Source organism: Balaenoptera physalus (genome assembly GCF_965194825.1).
Source record: "Balaenoptera physalus genome assembly, chromosome: 6".
Classification (NCBI taxonomy): Eukaryota; Metazoa; Chordata; class Mammalia; order Artiodactyla; family Balaenopteridae; genus Balaenoptera; species Balaenoptera physalus.
The window spans coordinates 3565779-3589383 of record NC_138885.1 but is presented as its reverse complement, the minus strand read 5'-3'; the positions used below and the strand labels follow the sequence as shown (position 1 = coordinate 3589383).

General features: G+C 37.6%; 2 protein-coding genes and 1 pseudogene across 3 annotated transcripts in view; 1 reads left to right on the top strand and 2 right to left on the bottom strand.

The window, feature by feature from the left end:
* Nucleotides 1-738: 738 nt before the first annotated feature.
* On the bottom strand, nucleotides 739-1029 carry LOC309662700 (DNA-directed RNA polymerases I, II, and III subunit RPABC4 pseudogene; annotated as a pseudogene). Its single transcript has one exon. The product of its transcript is annotated as a DNA-directed RNA polymerases I, II, and III subunit RPABC4 pseudogene (transcript).
* On the top strand, nucleotides 978-21365 carry NIPA2 (NIPA magnesium transporter 2). The gene is made up of 6 exons (XM_082465703.1): nucleotides 978-1117; nucleotides 5560-5790; nucleotides 7190-7246; nucleotides 14420-14510; nucleotides 15697-15857; nucleotides 19200-21365. The coding sequence occupies exons 2-6, from the start codon at nucleotides 5652-5654 to the stop codon at nucleotides 19832-19834; spliced, it is 1083 nt and encodes a 360-aa protein (XP_082321829.1). The 5' UTR covers nucleotides 978-1117; nucleotides 5560-5651; the 3' UTR covers nucleotides 19835-21365.
* A 512-nt stretch (nucleotides 21366-21877) lies between these two features.
* Nucleotides 21878-23605, bottom strand: part of CYFIP1 (cytoplasmic FMR1 interacting protein 1) — a 96674-nt gene continuing 94946 nt past the window's right edge. Inside the window, 1 exon segment of the mRNA XM_082465669.1 lies at nucleotides 21878-22692. Within this exon segment, the coding sequence (XP_082321795.1) occupies nucleotides 22528-22692 (165 nt within the window). The 3' untranslated portion in view covers nucleotides 21878-22527.

Genomic DNA, 23605 nt, shown 5'->3' with positions numbered 1-23605 from the left:
CAGAGAACTTTGTTTTGGAACTCTAACTCCCAAGACAAATCTTAATTTAGGCTTTTTGTATAGGTGTTAGAATGCTAGTCCCTTTTTCCTGTTCCTTAAATTATGTGTTCTCCACGTTTTAGAAGGAGGTAGACCAATTTCATAATTATTTTCTTTGAGCTATATTAATTTCATTTTTGACATAATTGCATTTAATGGAAGTTAACAGTATAAGTATTCGTAGATATCGGTGAAATCACTTGTGAAAATTAAGTGTGTTAAAGTTTAGAAAGAACAAGCTGAAAATTCTAAAAGTCTGAGTGTGTTTAAAATTTGAATAGTTTATTTTCAGAATTCTCCCTTAGCTGTGGAATTCTTAAGGACAGGAACTTCTGGTCATCTTTATAACTCCAATGCCTGGCACATCGTAGCTACTCAGTGTATGTTTCTTGAACAGATGGCCACATATAAATAAACAGTAACAGCCAGGGGTAGGGGAGTGGGACCTTCCACCTGAGTCCCTTTAAGAGGTAACATGGGCAGGTTACCACCTGGAGCTCGTCATATCTGGTTTGGGAACCTAGATGAAGTGAAATTTAGCAAGTTTTCTTTTTTAGCTGTCTTTAAACCTGGCCCTGCCTCATAGCTAATCCTTAAGAAATAAAAAATAATCTCTGTTTCAGGCTCTCCTGGCTGTGATTGACCTTCAGTTACACAGAGTAGGAACAGAACATTACCAGGTCAGCGAATAGTTTTTTAAAATGAAGTTATGTATATATAGTTGTATTCATAAAGTACACTAATCAAAAGCTATGCAACAATATTAACAGCAAATCCAAATACAAATGAAGATAGTCCTCAGAATTTCATGTTTCACCGAGCATCAAAAACCACCCATCTTTTAGTCCTTTTCTTGTACATTATTCTGTATCCACATTCTCTGCCTCAGACTGGATCCTGTAATTTTATTTCATTTTCTGTGTGACATTCTCCACAGGTATATATCATTGGCTGCTGCTTTGGGGGTTGAACGTCCTTCTGGGTGTCCATTGTCCCCACGTAGCACGGAGGAACTTCTCTGCACTTCCAAGCAGATTCCGACTTGCCGTTGTGTCCACGGATGTCCTGTTTTCAAACTGTAAGTGAAATGAGATGATTCATTTACTTAGTTTAGTGGCTGAAGGCTGCTTTATAGCTTGATGGCATGTAACTTTTATGTTACTTGGCACCCTTCCCCACCCACATACACATCATTGTAGTTCAGTAAGCGAATGAACAAGCACAACAAATAACCTTAATTCTAGAAAAGTTTATAAATCATATTTGCCACTATAAATGAGTGCCTTTTGTGGAGAAACCATCACAAAGAACCAGTCATTGTCTTTAAGAAACTTAGAATTTATCTTTGAACATAGAACAGTAATTAAGAAATAAATTTTATGAAGCTGTCTGTAAATAAAATAAGTGCAAAGGAGAGAAAATGCCTGTGGGCTCTAGCTACTGGAGAAGTCTTTGTAGCATAGCTTGAAGTGTGACCTGGCCTGGAGTGAAGAGCAGCCTCTAAGTAGTGGAAAGGAGGATGGGAGGGCTGTAGTGTGGCTGGGCGCTGATGACTTGTCTCAAGGGAGCCGTGATCCTGTGTTGGAAGGTGAAGTGAGCACGAGGGGTACAGCTCTCCAAAGCCACATGCATGATAAATGATTGACCCAACTGGTCAGAAAAGGCCTTCTCTCTACTTTTGTGTGTTTGAAATGTTCCACAATAAGTCAATAACAATTAAAAAAAACAGGGAAAAAGATTTTAAATAGCATCATGCGACTTTGTGTAACAAGTGGAGAAAATTTATATGTAGACATAGTAAAGTTAAGAATAGTGAACTTACAGTGATCTTTGGATAAAATGAGTAAGATTCCATTATAACGTATTGGTTTAATCACCTCTTCTTCACTTTGTTGGTTGGGGGTAGGGTGCGGATTCCCTCCCTATGACACTTGACACTGGGCATGTGAGAGCAGTTTATTAGTCACTTTTACTCATCTAGGAGGAGGACACCGCATACTACACAGGGCCACACGGGGGCTGCAGAGAAAGAACCAGGGACTGTGGAGGGAGGCTTTGTAGTGCAAGAGGTTGAGGGGCCCCTTGGCTCCTGCAGGAGGATGTGATTGGCTTGTTTTAATAATTCTGCAGTCTGTCAAGGCAGTGAAGCCCACTACTCAAGGATAAGCAGGAACTATGCCTGGTCCCCATGATAAGTAGAGTTGTTTGGCTTTGGGACCTAGCCATGAAAGCAGAGTGGGGGAGGGCAGGAACTTGTGGTCGGGTCATCCCAGTTTTACGAGGTGTCAAGGCAGCACAATATATTGGGTCTTAATTTTAGACCTTACACCATATGTATGTAACTTGCATTTAGTGAAATTTAACATTAAGTGTTAGTAAATATTAGTAAATTAGTAGTTACACATTTGGCATTTCAAGGTCAGGTTTATATAATTAAAGTCTGAATTTGTATTTGTGAGGCTATCATTATACTGGGATTGGAATTACAGATAAACCTGACTTGTTTCTGGGTATCATCCTTGCAGATAACAAAGTTCCATCTTACTGATTCCAGAACATTCAGACTATAATTTGGCTTGTTCTGTTCAGACCTTCAAAAGGGAGATTTTTGAAGATTTAAGTAGTTACTTCCTCAGTAGAACTTGTAAGATAATTACGAACATTGTTCCGTGAACATAACGGTTAAAGGAGGAGGGTTCGTTCACGTTAGGTGACTCTTGCTCATTAGAAGGATATACCTGCCAAGTGGGCTGAAGTGTTTGGTAGCCAGGTTTCTTTACTCCCATTTTCCAGCCGTTATTACTATTATCTTTGCATGTTCACTTGTATGTGGTACTATCACTTCCCAGTATACTTTGACAACTTTTTACAGTTCTTCAGTTTATAGTCTATAAAATAGTGGTTACATTTTAGGATGCTGATATGAGTGATGCAGTGGTTTTCTGTCTACTAATGACCACTCATGAATAGCCAACTTTATTTTTTAGGACCAATTATATGATCCCAAACATGTATTGAGACATACTTTGAGACTGCCAGATAGCTGAGTACACAGGATAAAAAAAGGTGACTCTTGTGCAGGAGCCCAGGAGCTGGCATTCTGCTGAGGGTGACTGGGCCATAAACGTGGATAAACCAGTTGTTTAGGGTGTGGTGGGAACCTGTAAGCACTTATTTTTGTTATAATTTTTTTTCTTTTGGTGATAGAGCAGTTTAATTATAGATTTGAAATTTATCTTTCATTTTTGTACTTTTATTTATTGATAAGAAGTAGAAGTAAAGGAATTGATTCAAACTAAGCCACCAGATTTGAAAAACTATAGCATATTTGCAGAGAGCTTCATTCCTTTGTGTTTAAGTATATTGTCAAATCTTTGGTATTCAATTACAGTAAGTACCGTTTTTAAGATGTTTTTTCATACCTGGAAGTTTAGTGTCAAAAGTTTTGTTTGTTTTGAGGTATAATTAACCTGTAACACTATGTTAGTTCTGAGTGTACAACATAGTGAAGTGATATTTCTGTATGTTATAGAAATGATCACCATAATAAGCCTAGTTACCATCTATCACCATGCAAAGATATTACATTGTTATTGACTATATTCCCCATACTGTACATTTCATCCCGGTGATTCACTTATTTTGTAACTGGAAGTTTGTACCTCTTAATCTCCCTCACCTATTTCTCTTATCCCCCAACCCCCTGTTATAATCTGTCGCTTGTCTGTCTCCCCATTGAAGTCTAAAAGCTATTACCATTTTATCCAGAGAGCTTATCATAATGCTTAGTGCACATAGCATATGTTCAGTAAAAACTGTTTGAGTGGATGGATAAAGTAATTGAGGGGCTAGGTAGATAGGAAGTTAAGTTCCTTTTATTAAAAGCCTGAGTCCCATAACCTGAAGAATGGAAAAATTTGGCTAGTTAGTGAGGGTTAATGACTAAGGATCCTGAGTGAGTTGCAGATTAGTTCTGGGATTCAGTTGTTAAATTGTGGGACTAAAAATCTCAGGACATACTAGAAAGTTGGACTGGCAGTTAGTTATAACCAATCATAAATCTTGCAGCTGAATAAATGTTTTTTCCTCCACTTTCTACACTTTGCTTTGTGTGTCAGCAGAGTTCTGAGTTTTGGCTATTTGGAAAAAAATTGCAGTCTTGGTATGCCACTGCATCCTTTCTGGCATTATGACTCGAGTCCTCTAGGTCCCATGGCCCTCATGTTCTCTAAAAAGCCCACCAGTACTACACACACACACCCTGGCAAACAGCTGTCTGTTAGAATCATCATCCTCTGCTCACAAAATAATGTGACATCTGCCTTCTCCTTACACACCCCCAAATAGGCTAAATAAGAAATGAATTACCATATGCTTATGTCTACGTAGATTTCTAAGAAGAAAATATATGAGTGAGAAAACTTTTTGTTTCTCTATAGATTATTCAAAAAGGACACATTTGTGAAATTGGTAAATGTATTTATAGACTAGATTTATATATTTTTATGCCTGATTTTCATTCTGTAGAAGTTTTTTATTCTTTTTTGGTGAAACTAACTTTTTAAACATTTATTTATTTAATTTACTTTTGGCCACACTGCGTGGCATGCAGGATCTTAGCCCCGACCAGGGATTGAACCTGTACCCCCTGCAGTGGGAGCACAGAGTCATAACCACTGGACTTGCAGGGAAGTCCCTAGAAGGTTTTGTCTTATCAACAAAGTTTTGTTACTATGGACTATCCGCTAAGACTGGAAACATTTTAAAAATACGAAACCAGAGTTTATAAAATCAGTTTAAATGTGGTTTTATTTTTAATTTTTCCCCCAGTTTTATTGTTATAGCTGATATGTAACACTGTATTAGTTTAAGGTGTACCACATAATGTATATATTACAAAATGATTACCACATTAAGTTTAGTTAACATTCATTACCACAGAAGAGTTACACATTTTTTTTCTTGTGATGAGAACTTTTAAGATCTACTGTCTTAGCCATGTTCAAATACACAATACTGTATTATTAACTATGTTACCGTGCTGTACATTACATCCCCATGACTTACTTATCTTGTAACTGGAAGGTTGTACCTTTTGACCACCTTCACTCCTACCCCCTAACCCCTAACTCTGGGAGCTCTCTGTTTCTGTTAGTTCAGTTTTTGGTTTTTTTTTTTGGTCACGCCGCATGGCATGTGGGATCTTAATTCCCCAATCAGGGATCGAACCCTCTCCCCCTGCAGTGGAAGTTTGGAGTCTTAACCACTGGACTGCTAGGGAAGTCCCTATGAGTTCAGTTTTTAAGTATGGTTTTATATCAAGATCCCATCTTTCACCGTAATTAGAAGAAATATAATTAGATTAATGCTAAATACAAATGGTAAATATATTGATGTTATTAATAGTACTAATAGAAATGTTATTATTTTATGAAAAGAGAAAGAGTAAAATTTTGAATTGTATATGGTCATGCATCCTGTCATTCTGTGAAAAATCTCATTTTCTTTTGCATCATTTAGATTTGAAGACTGCATCATCCTGCCTCCAGCACCAGCAGTTTCTCTGTTCTTGATCAATGTGATTCACAGGAACTTTTAAAGTAACAAGCGAAATGAGCCAGGGCCGTGGAAAATATGACTTTTATATTGGTCTGGGATTGGCTATGAGCTCCAGCATTTTCATTGGAGGGAGTTTCATTTTGAAAAAAAAAGGCCTTCTGCGACTTGCCAGAAAAGGCTCCATGAGAGCAGGTAGGTTATTTATGCCCTATGTGACTTTGGAATGACATCAGTGTGTGCTTATGTACTTGGGTTCTTTGACTGTAGAAGACCATATCTTCATTCCTAGTGACTATATTTAAAACTTTGAACTGTGCAAGAGTTGTAAATGTTTATAGAGAATCATTTTTGTAATGAGCAAAATAAAAAGTAAGAAGATGTCAAAATAAGTTAACTACTCACTCTTCCAGTTATTATCAAAGTGGGAGTAGGGACCAATGCCCAATTAGCATCCAGCCTTTTCTTTAAATTTTGATATGACTGCAGAGAAGGAAGTGAGTGTATGTGGATAGAATCAGAATCTTATTGAAGGCTAGGATCTTTTGTCTATGATAGTAAAAGTTTGACTTTTCCTTAGACATTTTTTCTGATGATCTCCAATGGGCAGGAAGGAAAGAGAGGGCTTCCTAAGGTTGAAGTGTACTCAGTTGAGTGAAATTCTGTTGGGTGGTGTAGGTTGATCCCCCAAAATTACCTACAAGTCACGAGACCCTGGGGGCTGCCCAGTGTGATTGAACCCCCCTGACTTCGTCTGGTGCATCATGACAGCTCCCAGAATTATTTTGCATTCTGGTCATGTTCTGTCTTTCAGCCTCTGCCCCAGTTCTGACCTCATAGGAAAACCTGCTTTGGCAGTAAAAAATATTACCTTCTTCTTTTCTGTGCCATCTCTATGGCCAAACCTAATTAAACTCTCTTAAAACAATGGCCTCTATTAGATTTTGTGCAGAGAGGAGAAAGTATTGGCATATGCTGCTTGAACAAGTGTATCCTCATTCCTAAGGCAGGTACTCTCATTGTCAATGTGGATACGCTTGTCAAGGGGTTCATTCGCATTGGCTTTTTCTTTTGAACAATGGCTTAAGTACTGATTGCTTTCGGATTTTATTAGTTTAGACTGGAGGAAAGTCAAGTAAAAAGGCAGGATGAGCATCCTGGAAGCCCCACACTGTGAGCAGTGCTCAGTCTGTTTATGTCTGGTCAATATAGGACCCCTTTTTCCAAGGTTACTACCTCATAAGTGGGGCTAAACCACACCTAAGTGGCTTGTCCACTATCTAATTCATTTGAAGTTGGGCTACTTCTTGTTGGTTCAGTTTCTTTATTTATTGAAACTGAGTTCACAAAACAAAAGAATGAAGTATGAACTGAATATATGTCACTCACATTCACATGATGCTCACATCCCCTTTTGTAAGATAATCATAAAAATATTATCTAAGAAATCCCCTATGTAATCATGATGAAACCTTTATTCAATGTAGTAATAATTAGCAAATGATATTTTAAAATCTGTCATTACTAATAGTTGTCATAAATTTATTAAAGTCTGGTACTCTTCCAAAGAGGTGAAATATGTTTTCATTCACAGGTCAAGGTGGCCATGCATATCTTAAAGAATGGTTGTGGTGGGCTGGACTGCTATCAAGTATGTATAGAGGACATTTCAAGAAAATATTATAGCTGTATATTGAAATATTTGCATATACTATCACAGCCTCATATTACCAGCAGTTTTAAGACTTTAAATAAATTCTGTTTTTATAAATGAACAAAACACAAAATATGTAAAATTTAAGCCTTTAAAAGTCATTTCGCAGTTTAATAGCGTATTTAATTTGAATGAGAAGACTTTTACTTGAGTAAAACATGTCTGATATATATATATGTATTTTTAAAAATTATGTTCAGTTTAAGAAGGTAATTTTGAAAGTGAAAGATCATAGAACACATCCTGTTTTTAATTCCTGTCCCTCCATTAATTTTCATTCCAAATTGGAAACGAGATATGCATTTGGTAAGACTGTCCATGCTTATTTTGATGATTACCTTTTAAAGGGTACATGGAAAAAGTGATCCTTAAGACACTAAGCCTTCAAAGTATTCAGGATTAAATTATGTAAATTTTTTTCTAAGTTTAAGGGCAGTTGAAATAACAAAGAGACTAATTTGACTATTCATTCAGCAAATATTTCTTGATCATTTTTTTGTATTCCAGGTGTTCTAGGTGCTGGAGATATAGCAAACAGAATACACAAACAAAAAAATTCTTAACCACATGAGACTTTACATTCTAGGTGGACAACAAAATAAACAAGATAAAATGTGTATTAGTGATACATGTTAACACTTGCTAGGAGAAAAGTAGGGAAGGGATGTAATAAAATGAAGGATGGATAGGTTTAGATTTTAGTTAGGGGGCCAGGGCAGCCCTCGATGAAAAGATAATATTTGAGTAAAAGACATAAAGGAATTGAGGAAGCTGGCCATATGGATATTTGGGGGAAGAACATTTTAAGCAGGAAGAAGTAATAAATATGAAGGCCACGAGGCAGGACCATGCCTGGCCTATTAAAGCGTGGTAGGCAGAATCCAAGATAGCCCACAAAGATTCTCATCCCCTGGTAGTCACACCTTTGTATGATTCCCTCTCACATTGAATTAGTGCCGACCTGGTGTGATCAAAGAATGCAACGGAATTGATGATGTGACTGAGTCATCAGAGGCTTTAAGGTTTTGCCTTGATGATTGTATTGGTCATTCTGAAGCCAGCTACTGTGCTGGAGGACAGTCAGGCAGCCTGAGGAGAGGTCCCCAGGCTATACCCAGTTACTGACTTACCCAGTTACTGACTTACCCAGTTACTGACTTATCAGTCATGTGAGTAAGTTATCTTGGAAGTGGGTCCTCCAGATTCTAGCAAGGTACAGGTTGCAGATTGTATCTTGACTGCAACCTCTTGGAAAACCCTGAGTGAGAAGTACCTACTGATCAACAGAAACTATGAGAAACCGTTAAGTCTTGACCAACAGAAAACATGGCTTTTGTTGTTTTAAGCTGCCAGTTTTGGAGGTGCTTTGTTATACAGTACTGGCTTACTAAAACCTCAGGAAACATTAAAGAGGCAAGAATAGTAAGGGAGTGGATGTGCAGGGAAGCAGTAGGGGTAAGTTTAGAGAAGTAATAAGGGCCTAGATCATGTGGGGCTTTGTAGGTTATAGAAAGGACTTTGACTTTTATGTTTGATGGGGAGTCATTGGAGGCTTGAGTGAAGAGGTAACCTGATCGGACTCAGGTTTTAATAGGAACTCTCAGGCTGCTGTGTTGAGGCACAGACTGCATAGGTGCAAAAGCAGAGAAACCAGGTAAGAAGCTATTGAAATAGTTAGGTAAGAGGTTGTGATGGCATGGACCCAGAGTAGTAGCAGTGAGTATGGTGAGAAGTGGTAGAATTCTGGATGTGTTTTGAAGATAAAACTAATAAGATTTGCTGAAAATAAGTTAAAAGTCTGGACAGGATATAAAAAAGCATCCTCTTAAAAGCATTAAAGAGCTAACATGTTAGTGAAGAATTAGCTAGCCAAGATCAGGGAAAAGCATAGAGCTCAGGATAAGCTGGAGATACTTCTGCCCTAGAGGTAATTGCAGACTCCAGAGCAGGCAGCTGAAAGAGAGAACTTGTGAACTGGACTAATAAGGGTCAGTTAGGTGATGCCACTTGGGGAGTCTGGGTGGTGGATATATATAGCTGTCATTTATATTTTATTCTGTTTTTCTGAATATTTGAAGTGTTGCATTATTAATCTTTAAACTTTTGAAAAGAAAATCTTTTAAAATGGGTGGTATATTTAAATCCAGATATATCAATAACTACTGTACACGAAATGCCCCAGTTAAAAGGCAAAGATTATTCTACTGGAATTATAAAAACAAATAACAGACAAAAACAACTACATGCCTTTTACAAGGTACACTGTAAAACATGAGATACAGAATGGCTGAAAGAGAAGGATGGGAAAACATGCCTGAAAAAAGCTGAGATTTCTGTTATGATATAAGAAAAAATATAATTCAAAGCAAAAAACAATACTAGAGAAAGAGGATTATTTCTTAAGACAAAGGGTTCAACTCAGGAAGTTTAACAGTTCTAACTTTATTTAGTAATATGGCCTTATATACAAAGCAGCAGTTGACAGAATAGCAAGGAGAAATAGACAAATCCAGAATCATATAGTGAGATTTTAAAGTAACACTCTGAGCAGTTGATGGGGAAAGCAGAGTAAAATCCTTAAGGTGACAGAAAATTTGAACAGCAGATTTAACACACTTAAGTCACTGAACTCAGCAACTTCAGATCTACATTCTTTTCAAGTGCATATGGAATACTGATGCAGATGGACTGTTTGCAGGACCATGAAGCCAGTCTTAAATTTTTCAAAGGATTTGATGAAGTATTTTCACAGATCATTATATTAGAAATAGTAGCAAAAAGATATCGTGAAAAACACGTGTGGAAATTTAGAAATACGCTTTATGTAACCCATGGTTCAAAGAAGTCAGAATGGAAATTAGAAAATATTTTTAAAATATGTTTAATTTAGAAAATACTTCAATATGTTGATACAAAGTACAGAATATCATAACTTGTGGAATATAACTGAAGTAAATAGAGTAAAATTTATGGTTTCAAATAAATATAATTGAAAATAAGAAAGGTGAGGCATCTAGTTCAAGAAAATAGAAAAAGAATGGCAGAATAAACCCCAAAATGTAGAAGGAAGTAAAGAGAAAAGCTGAAATTATTTAAATAGAAAACAGGGCGTTAAAGCAAACATTTGGGTCTATGATCAGAATAATGAACTTGATAAACCTTGAAACTGATCAAGAAAAGGAGAAGGTAGAATAGCTAGGTGATGTAATTAGGGTTTTATAGGTATTAACAGTATGTTATGAAAAATTTATTCCAGTCGATAAAAAAACGTAGACAGAATATCTTGAAAAATAAAATTTATCAACACTCATGAGGAAATAGAAAACTGGAATACTCCTCTAACTTAACACAGTTGAATCTATAATTTTAAAACCTGTGCATATGGGACTTCCCTGGTGGTCCAGTGGTAAAGAATCCGCCTTCCAATGCAGGGGACGCGGGTTTGATCCCTGGTCAGGGAACTAAGATCCCACATGCCACGGGGCAACTAAGCCTGTGCACCTCAACTAGAGAGCCTGCGTGCCACGACTACAGAGCCCACATGCCACAGCTAGAGAGAAAACCTGCACGCCACAACTAGAGAGAAAGCCCACGCACCGCAATGAAAGATCCCGCATGCCACAACTAAGACCAAACACAGCCAAAAAAAACCTTTGCATATACTAAACCTTGGGCCCAGGTGGTTTCATTGGTAAATTTTTCAGTCATTTAAAGAAGAAATATTGTAGTCTTGTAGAAATTTCCTAATAATAGAAAAAGGAGTATATATTCCTTCACTCTTCTTAAAAAAGCTAGCATAATTCTAATGCCAAAAGCTGATTAGGACAGGATAAGAAAGGAAAAATAAAGTCTAGTCTCATTCACGAACATATATGTAAAAATTACAAACAAAATGATACAGCATGAACAAGTTAGATTTATTCTGTTGATGCAAAGTTGGCATAATATTGGAAAACCAATCACTAATTTACCATGTTAAATTGAAGGAGAAAAATTATTTCAGTAAAATTCAGCTATTCATGACTATAAAGAAACCACTTCAAATTAATAATTTAAGTGAATTTCCTTAATATGATATAGGATTTCTAAGACCAAAAAAAGCCAAAACCAACAATTGCCCAGTAAACACAAAAATGGGGAAATATTGAAGACTTAACTTTTTGGAACTAGGAACAAGCAAATAACCTCTCATCACTTTATTTTACTGGAATTTCTAACCAATGCAGAAAGTCAAGGGGAAAAGATAGGATTAGAAAGGAACATATAAACTGTTGTTATTTGCTGATTATATGATTGTGGGTATAAAAATTCCAAAGAACATACAGATGAGTTATAAAATTAAAATTTAGGAAGGTTGTTGGATACAAAGTTAGTATACAAAACTTAGCTGTATTTCTGTATATCAGCAACAAACAATTAGAAAATGAAATGTTAAAATGTTACCATCTGCATATAATTTTAAGAAACAGGAATTAGTTATAAATCTAACAAAAGATGGTAAAGATTCCCACAGAGAAAATGAAAACATTACTGAGACGAATAGTAGAGGGATATGTCATTTTCATGGATTGAAAGATTCATCACTATAATAGTTGTAATTGTAAAATTGTCGTTTCTCTCCATGCTGATATATGGATTAATGCTATTCCATTTGAAACTAGGTTGTTCGGTGGTACATGATAATTGATTTTAAATTTTGTGTGGAAATACAGAAGTCTAAGAAAAGCAAAGATACTCTTTAAGAAGAAAAGGTGAAAGGACTTGTTCTATTGGATATCAAGACTTAATGAAGTTACACTAATTAAGTCAGGATGGTATTATGACAAGATAGATACATAAGCCAATAATAGAATAGGTCCATGGGCAGTATATTTATGACAGAGATGGTATTGAAATAGGGAAATGTACTTTTCAGTAAATATTGCTGTAACAATCCATCTGGAAAAGAAAATAGAGTTCCTGCTTCACTCTGTATAAAGATCAACTCCAGGTGGTTCATAAGCTTAAACGTGAAAGCAGAACACTAAAGGATTTAGAAGATAAAGAATTTTGAGACAGATTTCTTGTACAAGTTGTATGAAGCACTAACCATAAAGGAAGATATTTTAAAGTTTGACATTAAAATTAAGAACTTTTTTTAAAAAATAAATTTATTTATTTATTTTTGGCTGCATTGCATCTTCGTTGCTGTGCGCAGGCTTTCTCTAGTTGCGGCAAGCGGGGTCCGCTTTTCATTGCGGTGCGCAGGCTTCTCGTTGCGGTGGCTTCTCTTGTGGAGCACAGGCTCTAGGCGAGTGGGCTTCAGTAGTTGTGGCACGTGGGCTCAGTAGTTGGGGCGCATGAGCTCAGTAGTCAGGGTGCACGGGCTTAGTTGCTCTGTGGCATGGGGAATCTTCCTGGACCAGGGCTTTGAACCCGTGTCCCCTGCATTGGCAGGCGGATTCTTAACCACTGTGCCACCAGGGAAGCCCCAAGATCTTTTTTCTTTTCTTTTTTTTTTACATATTTATTTTATTATTTTACTTTTTGGCTGTGTTGGGTTTTTGTTGCTGCGTGCGGGGCTTTTCTCTGGTTGCGGTGAGTGGGGGCTACTCTTCATTGCAGTGCACGGGCTTCTCATCGTGGTGGCTTCTCTTGTTGCGGAGCATGGGCTTTAGGCGCGTGGGCTTCAGTAGTTGTGGTGCCTGGGCTTCAGTAGTTGTGGCACATGGGCTTTAGAGCGCAGGCTCAGTAGTTGTGGCGCACGGGCTTAGTTGCTCCACGGCATGTGGGATCTTCCCAGACCAGGGCTCGAACCCGTGTCCCCTCCTTTGGCAGGCAGATTCTTAACCACTGCACCACCAGGGAAGCCCCCAAGAACTTTTTTGATTAAAAGAGTTTAAGAGAATAAAAAAAGCAGGTCATGGTATAAAAAAAAAATGCTTCTAACCAACAAAAGATTTGTGTTCAAAATATATAAAGAATTACCTAGAATCGATAAGAGAAAACAAATAGCTTAATAAACAGGGGAAAAACTTGAACAGCTACTTCACTAAAAGATTTCACTTGGCCAATAAACATGAAAAGGGAAAATGCAAATTGGAAGCATAATAAAATAATCCCATTTCCTATGAACAGATTAGCAGACTTTAAAATCTGACAATACTAAATGTTGGGGAGAGTGAGAGACAAAGGATATTTGGCATAACCATTTTGAAAATAGTAGCCAAGAGTGATCGTTTTATGAGATCATGTGTCCCTCTCCTGCTAAAATTCCCCAGTGGCTTTTCAGCTCAGTTAAAATCCATTGTGAGTCTCTCCCTGGCTTCTCTCCCACTGGCTCGCTTTGCTGGAGCCACCCTGGCTTCCTTGCTGTTCAGACATGCCAGACATTGTCTTGAGTCAGAGTTCTGTACTTGCTCTTCTCCCTGCTTGGGATGTCTCTCCCCCTTCCCCATACCCATAGCTGCTGGTAAATCCCTCACTCCATATCAGATTGGTCAAAATTACCTATCAGAGCACCTTTGCCTGGCACCATGTCCTGCCTGTCACCAGCTCTCCATTCCTTTCCCTTGCTCTGTTCTCTTCATAGCACACTTAAATACTTGACATACGTGTTTTGTCTGTTTTCCCCCACTAAAATGTAAGTCTTAGGAGGGCAGTATCTTTATTTTGCTCCCTGTTGTATTTCCTGATGCTAGAACAGCATCTGGCACATAGTAGGAACCTAAGAATACCTTTTGAACGTAAGAGTTGGGTTTTAAAAAAGAAAAGAGCTAGTGAAAAAGACTTGGGAGAAGTGCTTTCATATCACTTTTAGCTGATTTGTGTTTGTTGTCATAGGATGTAAATATCTATTAAAATTTTTAATTTAAAAAACACCTATATAAACATAAATCAGATGTCTTCCATTGCAATTATAGATTTGTATTGTTTCTAATGGGTTTGAACTCTATTCTAATGTTGCTAATTTACAGGAGAACCCTTATGAATAGATGGGAGAAAATACAGAAATTACTAGATACGATTGAAATAGTATGTTAAAAAATAAATGTAAATAAAATGCAGGCATTTCCATTTTGACTAGATATGTTCCTATCTGAGAGTTTTCTCTTGTTGTCTGTCTCCAAGTGGGAGCTGGCGAGGTGGCCAACTTTGCTGCGTATGCCTTTGCACCAGCCACCCTAGTGACTCCGTTAGGGGCACTCAGTGTCCTAGTGAGGTAAGGACCCAACTCGTCACACGTAGAAACAACAGCTAGGGTTTCAGTCTGTGAAGTTTTCAGTACCATCTAATCACACATGGTCAGCATAATTTACATTTAAGCAACGTGGAGAACTTTTTATGCTGCATAGTAATTTGCTTTTGAAATGTTACCCTCTGTGCAGAGGCAAGCTATCAAGTTGTGGGAGAAGATGCTTTTATTCTTGTCTTGCTTGTGTTCAAAGTCAGCACTAGTTCTACTTTAATTTCGGTTTTTTAAAATTCGAAGTTGCACTTGTTACAATATTTATCATTTGATACATGTATACTTTGGTAGGTGGTGGTTGGTGATGAATAGATTTCTGTACCTTCTACAGAAAATCATTGATTGGGGCATGGTTGAAGACTGGCCCAGGATCCTTGTTTGGGAGGAGCAGTCCAAGACTTGTCCTGTTTCTGTTATTTTAATCATTAGCCCAAACAGCTAAGCCCATATTGAAGTCTGGATTTTGGCTACTATTCCCAAAGTTGGTTGGCTGATAGGTATTTTTATCTTTTTTTTTTTTAAAGATAGTATTTATATAAATCAATGTATGCAAATTATATAATTTTCAAGATACTATATATTATACATAATATATAAAGATATAAGATGTTATGTATTATGTATAATAAAGATATATTATGGTACATGTCTTTTATCCTTAATTTTTGTATATTATGCCATTATTATATTTATAGGTTTATATTTTTTAAAGATTTTGATAAAACTAGTTATAAATTATTAAAACTTGATAATTTAATAGGCAAATTACATAGAATTAAATGAAAATGTACAAAGGATGCATCAACCAGTAGGGGTAAATTAAAGTTGAGCAGATATTAAGCATTGGTTTGGACATAGATTCTTAAATAGAATATACATTTGTACCATAGCTCTGTTTATTGTAAATTTCACATTGATGTACTACAGTAGAAAGATGGTAACTACACTGGTTTAGTGTATGATGAAACAGGTGGTTCCCAGAAACTTTCGTTTTATGATTGAATTTGCATTTTCTTTACCTTGGCTGAAAGCCAGAATCTTTATAAGCTCACAGTGTTTTAGTTTGAGTTCAGTAATTTAAATTCTGAGTTGTGTTGATATTTAAAAATGAGAAAAGTAGCTGATTATTTTAATATTCTCCACCTTCTCCCCATTTTAGTGCCATTCTTTCTTCATACTTTCTAAATGAAAGACTTAACCTTCATGGAAAAATTGGATGTTTGCTAAGTATTCTGGGATCTACAGTTATGGTTATTCATGCTCCAAAAGAAGAGGAGATTGAGACTTTAAATGAAATGTCTCACAAGCTAGGAGATCCAGGTAAAAAAAAAAAGAAAAGTTTTATTAGTCTTACTGTATTTTACTTTCTAATGTAGTTTTTATTGAATCAAAATTTTATATGCATATGAAGAGGCCAGTTGTCCTACAAGGCTTATTAGGGAAATTGCAGTCATTTTCTTCCCCTGCCAGCCCCTCAGCCCTTGTTTCTTTTGTTCTTTAACTTGGTATCTCAGGGGTCCCCAACCCCCAGGCCGTGGACTGGTACGGGCCGAGGCCTGTTAGGAACCGGGCCGCACAGCAGGAGGTGAGCAGCAACCGAGCAAAGCTTCATCTGCCACTCCCCGTCGCTCACATTACTGCCTGAACCATCCCCCCACCCCCACCACCAGTCTTCCACAAAACCAGCCCCTGGTGCCAAAAAGGTTGGGGGCTGCTGCTCTAAATAACATGCTATATTGCTACTACTTCCTTGCCTTTAGGCATTATTATATCTATTACCAGTTGTATCTATTTAGTTTTGTTTAAATGATTTGTTTTACATTATTGTCACTACATAACTTTTATTCTCAGCTTGGACATATAGTACATTATGATTACTTTTCCCTTCCTTTCTTGTGACTTATGATTTTCCTGAACTAATAATGATCTTATTTGCTTATTAGTTTTCTACAAATTTATCAGTCCATCCTGAAATTTTTCCCCTGTGACCTAATTCTACTCTCAGTAATTTCGGACATATTTGGTGTTCCTGCAGTGTCATCTCTTACGGAACTCTCTCTCTAAGAGCCTTGTTTGGCCTCAATTTAGACTGATGTCTTGAGGCCACCAGCAGAGTTGACATCCTGGGTTCCTTCACCAGCATCCTGGGGGATCCCTTTCACTTTTGTTTTTTCTTGGATCTCTTATCTCCCAAATCCTGGGTTTGTCCCTCATTTTGCTGGAGCCACTCTTGTAGGAGACAAGAGAGGCACAGAAGAGAGACTTTTTGAGACCCTGCATATATCAAGATGTCTTTAATCTACCATGACCTCATTATCTTCTTTCAGTATTGCTGCTGAGAAATCAAACACAATTGATTTTTTTTTTTTTGGTTACCTGACCAGGGATTGAACCTGGGTCCTTGGCAGTGAAAGCGTGGAGTCCTAACCACTGGACCGCCTGGGAATTTCTGATTCTCTCTTTTATGTGAGACTGATCTTTGGAAACATGTAGGGATGTCCTCTTTGCCCTCATTGTCTGACTTTTCCCAGTAATGTGCCTAGATGCGGGTTAATTGTTATCCATTGTGTTAGGTACTTGATATATCTTTTTTAATTTAAAAATTCACGCCTTACGCTAAGCAATTGAATTACTTCTTTGATACTCTTCTGTTTGTGAAATTCTTCTTATTCTTCTTGTTGATTGGACCTCCTGAACTAGACCATCAATCTTCTTACATATTTTTTCCCCATTTTGCCTTTTTACTGTCTTTTGGGAGATTTCCTCAAATCTTCCAACCCTTCTTTTGAGTTTTTAGTTCTGCTATTGTATTTTTAATTCCAAGAGCTTGGCTTTGTATTTTGATTCTTTTTTTTTTTGGTGGCAACAAACACATAACAAATTCACCCTCCCACCAGTTTCCAGATGTACAGTACAGTATTGTCAGCCACATGCATGGTGTGGTGCTTCAGGTCCCTGGAGAGTCCTAGGTATTTTAAAGTCTTTATCTGAAAACTTTAATATTTGTGGGCCTCTTTCTGTGGTCTGTTTTTTCTTTTGTTTTCAGTCATTTAGTTTTGTCTTTGGACAGTTTCAATTGAATGCTGGCCATAGTGTATTAAAAAAGTGTAAAGGCTGTAAGTGATGTTTTCTTCCTTCTGAGAGAACTTAAATTTCTTTGGGTAGGCAGATAAGAAGAGTACAGCAGATGACCTTCAACCTGTAAGCTGGGGCTAGTTTTTTTCCATTTTTTCATTATTCTTGGTCATAGCCCTTCTGCCTCCCAACTGATAGGCTGGGACTCTCCAGCTTGGCGAGCTGTGGATGCCAGTGTCTTGTCCCGGCAGCCCAAGACAAGGCGGGCCTCTCTGCTTAGTCCTTTGGCCCTCACCAGGCTGTCCACTTGGCTCCTATGACTAGGCCTGTACAGCTCTGTGCCCACAGACACCACACAGAAAATTCACGTGCACCTCTTCAGTTCCCTCCTTTCTGGAATCTTGGCCTGTTGTGTCCCAGCTACTTAGCCCAAAATTCCCACTTTTTTTTTTTTAACCTCATCTGCTGAAACTTCCATAAGCTCCAGGTTACCACTCTCTGCCGGCCTTCGTGCCTGTCCTCACTCCTGCTCTGGATTTGCGTTTGCCCTGAGGGAACAAGCAGAGGTGTTGGTGCAACCTCAGAGTACTTCCCTTCTCTACAGATTTTGACTGCTTTGATTCCTCTCATATTTCATCTTTGTCTGAGGAAATTAATGGTAGTTTTTATTGATGTGGGGGGGATGGTAATTTATCTAATTTGAAGTTTCCCTCTAGACAGAATTAGAGGAGTAAAAAGATTAAATGACTGTTGTGTCTGTTTCCTCATCTTAAAATGCAGATGACAGTGTCTGCACTGCAGGGTAATTGTCAGAGTTTAATGAGTTAATCGGTGCAAATTGCTGAGACAAGTGCCTGGCCCATGGTGCTACACAATCATTACTATTATCATGCTGGGTTCAATTCTCCATATCCAACCTGAACCCTGACAGTTATTTTCAAGTTCTCTTACTGATTTGTTTTTTACCCCAGTGGTTGTCCCTAAATATTTTAAAAATTTACTCATTTTAGACAAATGTTGTTTAGCATCTATAAATCGTTTGGCATTCAAGGTCATCTCATGATTTCTCCACTAGTTTCTGATTGTATCTGTCTTTGGAGTTAGAGCACCCCAGTGGGTGGGAAGTAGTACAGTATTGTAGGACAGGCAGCTGTGAATCAGCCTGATGCCGTTTTCTGTAAGTTTGACCCTTTAACAACACAAGGGTTAGGAGCACCCGAGAAAACCCGCTTATAGTCCATCCTCCATACCTGAGGTTCTGCATCGACCGATTCAGCCCTTGGATTGTGTAGTACTGCAGTACGTATTAGCAAAAAAGTCCACATATAATTGGATCCACGCAGCTCAATCCCATGTTGATCAAGGGATATCTGTATAATTATGAGGCCTAAGATGCTACTTTAAAAATGTTAAGTGTATAATAATTTGTGAATATGAAGCATAGTTTAATCTTCCAGTGTGTACTTCTAACTAAATTTTTATGAATGTGCTTTTGCTGCGTCAGCAAAAGAAAGCTGATTTTTATGTTAAGGCCACACCTTTCTCCTTCCTATTGAGGACTTAAATATTTGACTTTGCCTCCTCCAGGTTTTGTGGTCTTTGCAACACTTGTGGTCATTGTGTCCTTGATATTAATCTTTGTGGTGGGACCTCGCCATGGACAGACAAACATTCTTGTGTATATCACAATCTGCTCTGTAATTGGAGCGTTTTCAGTCTCCTGTGTTAAGGGCCTGGGCATTGCTATCAAAGAGCTGTTTGCTGGAAAGCCTGTGCTGCGACATCCCCTGGCCTGGATTCTGCTGCTGAGCCTTATAGTCTGTGTGAGCACACAGATTAATTACCTGAACAGGGCCCTGGACATATTCAACACATCCATCGTGACTCCAATATATTACGTATTCTTTACAACATCAGTTTTAACTTGCTCAGCTATTCTTTTTAAGGAGTGGCAAGATATGCCTGTTGATGATGTCATTGGTACTCTGAGTGGCTTCTTTACAATCATTGTGGGAATATTCTTGTTGCATGCCTTTAAAGACGTCAGCTTTAGTCTCGCAAGTCTGCCTGTGTCTTTTCGGAAAGATGAAAAAGCAGTGAATGGCAGTCTCTGTAATATGTATGAAGTTCTTAATAATAGTGAAGAAAGCTTAACCTGTGGAATTGAACAACACACTGCTGAAAATATCTCCCGAAGAAATGGAAATCTGACAGCTTTTTAATAAGAAAGATGTAATTAAAAGGTTAATCTATAATTGTGTTATAAAGTGAATTTGAGTATCAGAATGAGTCTGAAAAAGCATTGTTCTCAAATAATGTTCTCTAGAGACAATCTTTTTTAAGGTTTCACTAATCTGGACCAAGAAATTACTTTTCTTATATTTAAATGATGGTAGCTCACTAAAATGACCTCAGTACATGGCCACTTTCTTTTAACATTGTATTATTATAGAGGTGTTTTAAATTTTCCTTCACCAAAATCTAAATGCACTAATGACAGTTTTAAGTCTATAAAAATGCTTTATTTTTTCATTGGTGATGAAAGTCTGAAATGTATATTTGTCATGCCCACTCTGTCAATTCTTGACCATTTTAAGGCTTTTTGATTTAAAAAAACAAAATTAACTCAATACATTATCCTGTAATTTACCTTACCTGTAAAAATGACTCCTGTTTGATGAATTATTTTAATTTTGAAATGTTAATTTAAGAGACTCCTAAGTTATTAAACGAAGGAAAACTTTTACAACAGAAACAGAAAAGGTAGGAAAATACCACATTGAAATACTTCTCAGGCTGTGAGTTGTCACCGTGAACATCTGATGGCCTTCCTAGATGGCACCTTGTTAAAGCAGCGCACCCTTTGTCACCCTTTGTTGGACTACAGCCTGGCTGGTTTTATTCTTCAGTTACTCTAATCCCTTGATGCCTGGAACCTTGATTACCGTTTTACATCAGCTCTTGTACTTTTCCATATATTTTCATAAGGAGTTATATTGTCATTTAGCTCTTCTAACAACTCTGGGAAATGAAGTCAGAAGACTAGGGTAATTTCTTAAATTTAGCTCATATTGAAATAAAAAGACAAATTGAAACAAAGTTCTTTTCTAAGTCTGAATGCTCAGAATAAACAGGATGTTTGTAAAATATGGCTTCTTTGTACCACATATTTTACTTTGCTTTGTTTGGACCACTATATATTTTGGTTTTTAAAAAAATGTCCATTAAAAAAAAAGTTTACAGAAAACTTCAAAAATATGCAAAAAAGGTAGAGTACTATAATTAAGTCTATGCAGCTTCAAAACCTGTCACTGATTGATTGATTGGCCGCAAAAATATTGACAACTAATTTGGGTCAGTATCTGGGTTGGGCTTGTTTCCATTCTGCTGCTCCTGCCCAAGGTCACACAGCTTGGCCCACTGTGTAAGTAGCCGCCACAGGAGCCTCACTGCCCACTGGCTTTATCAGGGCAAAGTTGACAGTGTTCACGTTTCATGAAATACATTCCATTTTCCCAGTATCGTATCATTGACCCTCTAAGGAGCCTTTGTAGACATTTTTTTTTCTAACTAACTGCGTCTCTCCATGTAATTTTAACACCACAGATATAACTCTATATTTGTTTATGTACTGTATCTATATCTGTGCTTTGTATACAATAGATAAAAACCAATTTTCACTCCCTTGGGTGTGATATTGCCCTTATTGAGAGTGCACAGGTTATTAGTAATAAATTCTTATTTAACATCTTACAGCACTTGAATATTTATTTTTTTTTTTAGCACTTGAAATTTTTATTTGGTTATTAAGTCTTATAAAACTCAGTAGTGTAAATTATTTAAATTTACTCATTAAACTTAAGTTTTCATCATGTTCTATACTTTGATTACAGGGTGAGCACAGCTGCTACCTCTTAATCTGCAGCAGAATGCTGGCCCCAGGCTTATCATTTCACCTTGCCAAAAGCAACATTTTTAGGTAACTTTGTAAAGAGCAGTTCTGTTTTATGTAACTCAGGGTTAAACAGTACAACAGAATAGTTCACAGACTGTATTTGGTGCCATGGATGATGCCCCTGGACTTTTTGGTATTAACGTTTTTAAAGCCATATGGAAGTTACTATCATGATCTTGTCCCTTCTCCCAAGGCTGCAGGTGACGACCTAGACTCCTGGCCTGGTTTGTGCACTTGAGTGAGGAGAGAAAAAGTACCTTGCCCAAGCCAGGGCTCATAGGGAGGGTCACAGTAAATGAAGGAACACAAACAGGTTTCATTAGTTTTATTTCTGTAACCTTTAAATCATACCTCACGAATTAGATTTTGTCACAACTGGATTTAGCAGAAGCAGAGAAATCAAGTTCACTATTTTCTGAAACACTGACACAAAAAGGGGAAAGGAACAAATGACTTAGAAAAGGTTTTCATAAAAAAACCAGAAAAATCCCTAAACAAAAGCTAAATAATCGTTAAGTTTAATTCTAATTGGTAATGGGTTTTATCACAATTAGCTGGTAATTAAGGTTCTTGCTTAAGTTCACAAATCTTTCCCTAAATGTTACGGATCCTTTGTTAAAGGATGAACTCAGCAGCACTTCATAACATAGCTAGCTGTTGGAACATTCCATAGAAAAATGGAAAATAATTTTGTAAGAACATGATGGCAACCATCAGCAGCCAAATTCTCAGACTCTCCAATTACCAAAAGTATATACACTTTTAGTGTAGAAAAATAAGTCAATTTTATAAAGTTAAGCTTTTAGATTGAAAACACCCCCTTTAACAGGCACAGAGATACTGAAAAATAGTTCCTAAAGATCTCACTAAATAGTTTATGGAAAGAAAAACATGCCCTTATAGTTCTTAAATGCAGTCAGTACTGGGACTCTTCAAAAACAGGTGATGATACACATGCCCTCAGCTGCTGGCCAGGGACTGGTGGATAGGTGGCTGGAAGCAGCGAACGTGTTCCACGGGCGTGCTCTCTCCATCGCCCGACTTCAAGTACTTGTCCAAGATAGTGATTATCTCATCATTCAGAATCTGGAACTTGCGAATTCTCTCCACCATCTTCTTCAAAGGCTACAACAGTTAAAATTAGGATGTTTTACTAATAACAGTTATACATTTATTCTTCATGTGTCAAAATGTCAGGATTTTCATATTTTCTCAGAAAAATTATAGCAAACTATTGACACGTACCATCTCATTAATGTAACTATTAGACCGATGAATATATTTTGCAACATTTCTCTGTTGGTTTCATGCTACTAACTGTAGGTTCATTTGTAAAACTTAACAGACCTATTTATTCAACAAACAGGTATTAAGAACCTATAGGACACCTCCTAAAAGCCAGGAATGTAAAGATGAAGATAATATGGTCAATGGGGAAAGACCAGTAAACCTAGTATAACACAAGTTTTAAAAATTTCCAGTTATTGTGGACAGGATGCTTTGACAGACCTTCATGCTATAATAGAACCGGATAAAAAAACCACAAGCACTGCTGGTTCTGTCTATGCAGGAAGTAAAGCAAAAGCCAGGACCTCCTCAGGGATAGATGCCACCAGCAGCAGTGGGATGAGGAGAGAGCCTGGGCAGTAAGCAAGGTGGACTACAGCTGGAGACTCTCCACGAAGCCTGGACCTCTCATTAGGCTAAAGTGGTCCCAAGTTGGTAATAATTCTGGGAGATGAACAGTAAATGAATATCCGAGGAGAAAACCCTATCAAACAAGAGCTGCCAAATAAATAAAATCCAACACACAGGGACTTCCCTGGTGGTCCAGTGGTAAAGAATCTGCCTTCCAATGCAAGGGACACTGGTTTGATCCCTGGTCAAGGGACTAAGATCCCACATGCCACGGGGCAACTAAGCCTGCACGCCACAACTACAGAGCCCACGCACCTCAACTAGAGAGTCTGCATACCTCAAACTACAGAGCCCACGCACTCTGGACCCTGCGCGCCACAACTAGAGAGAGAAAACCCGC

Bases quoted from the DNA above. Each gene is read 5' to 3' on its own strand.
- NIPA2 (XM_082465703.1), top strand. From the start codon at position 5,652: ATGAGCCAGGGCCGTGGAAAATATGACTTTTATATTGGTCTGGGATTG. The intron at 7,247-14,419 runs GTATGTATAGAG...TCTGTCTCCAAG, and splicing joins GTGGGCTGGACTGCTATCAA to TGGGAGCTGGCGAGGTGGCC. The intron at 14,511-15,696 runs GTAAGGACCCAA...TCCCCATTTTAG, and splicing joins GCACTCAGTGTCCTAGTGAG to TGCCATTCTTTCTTCATACT.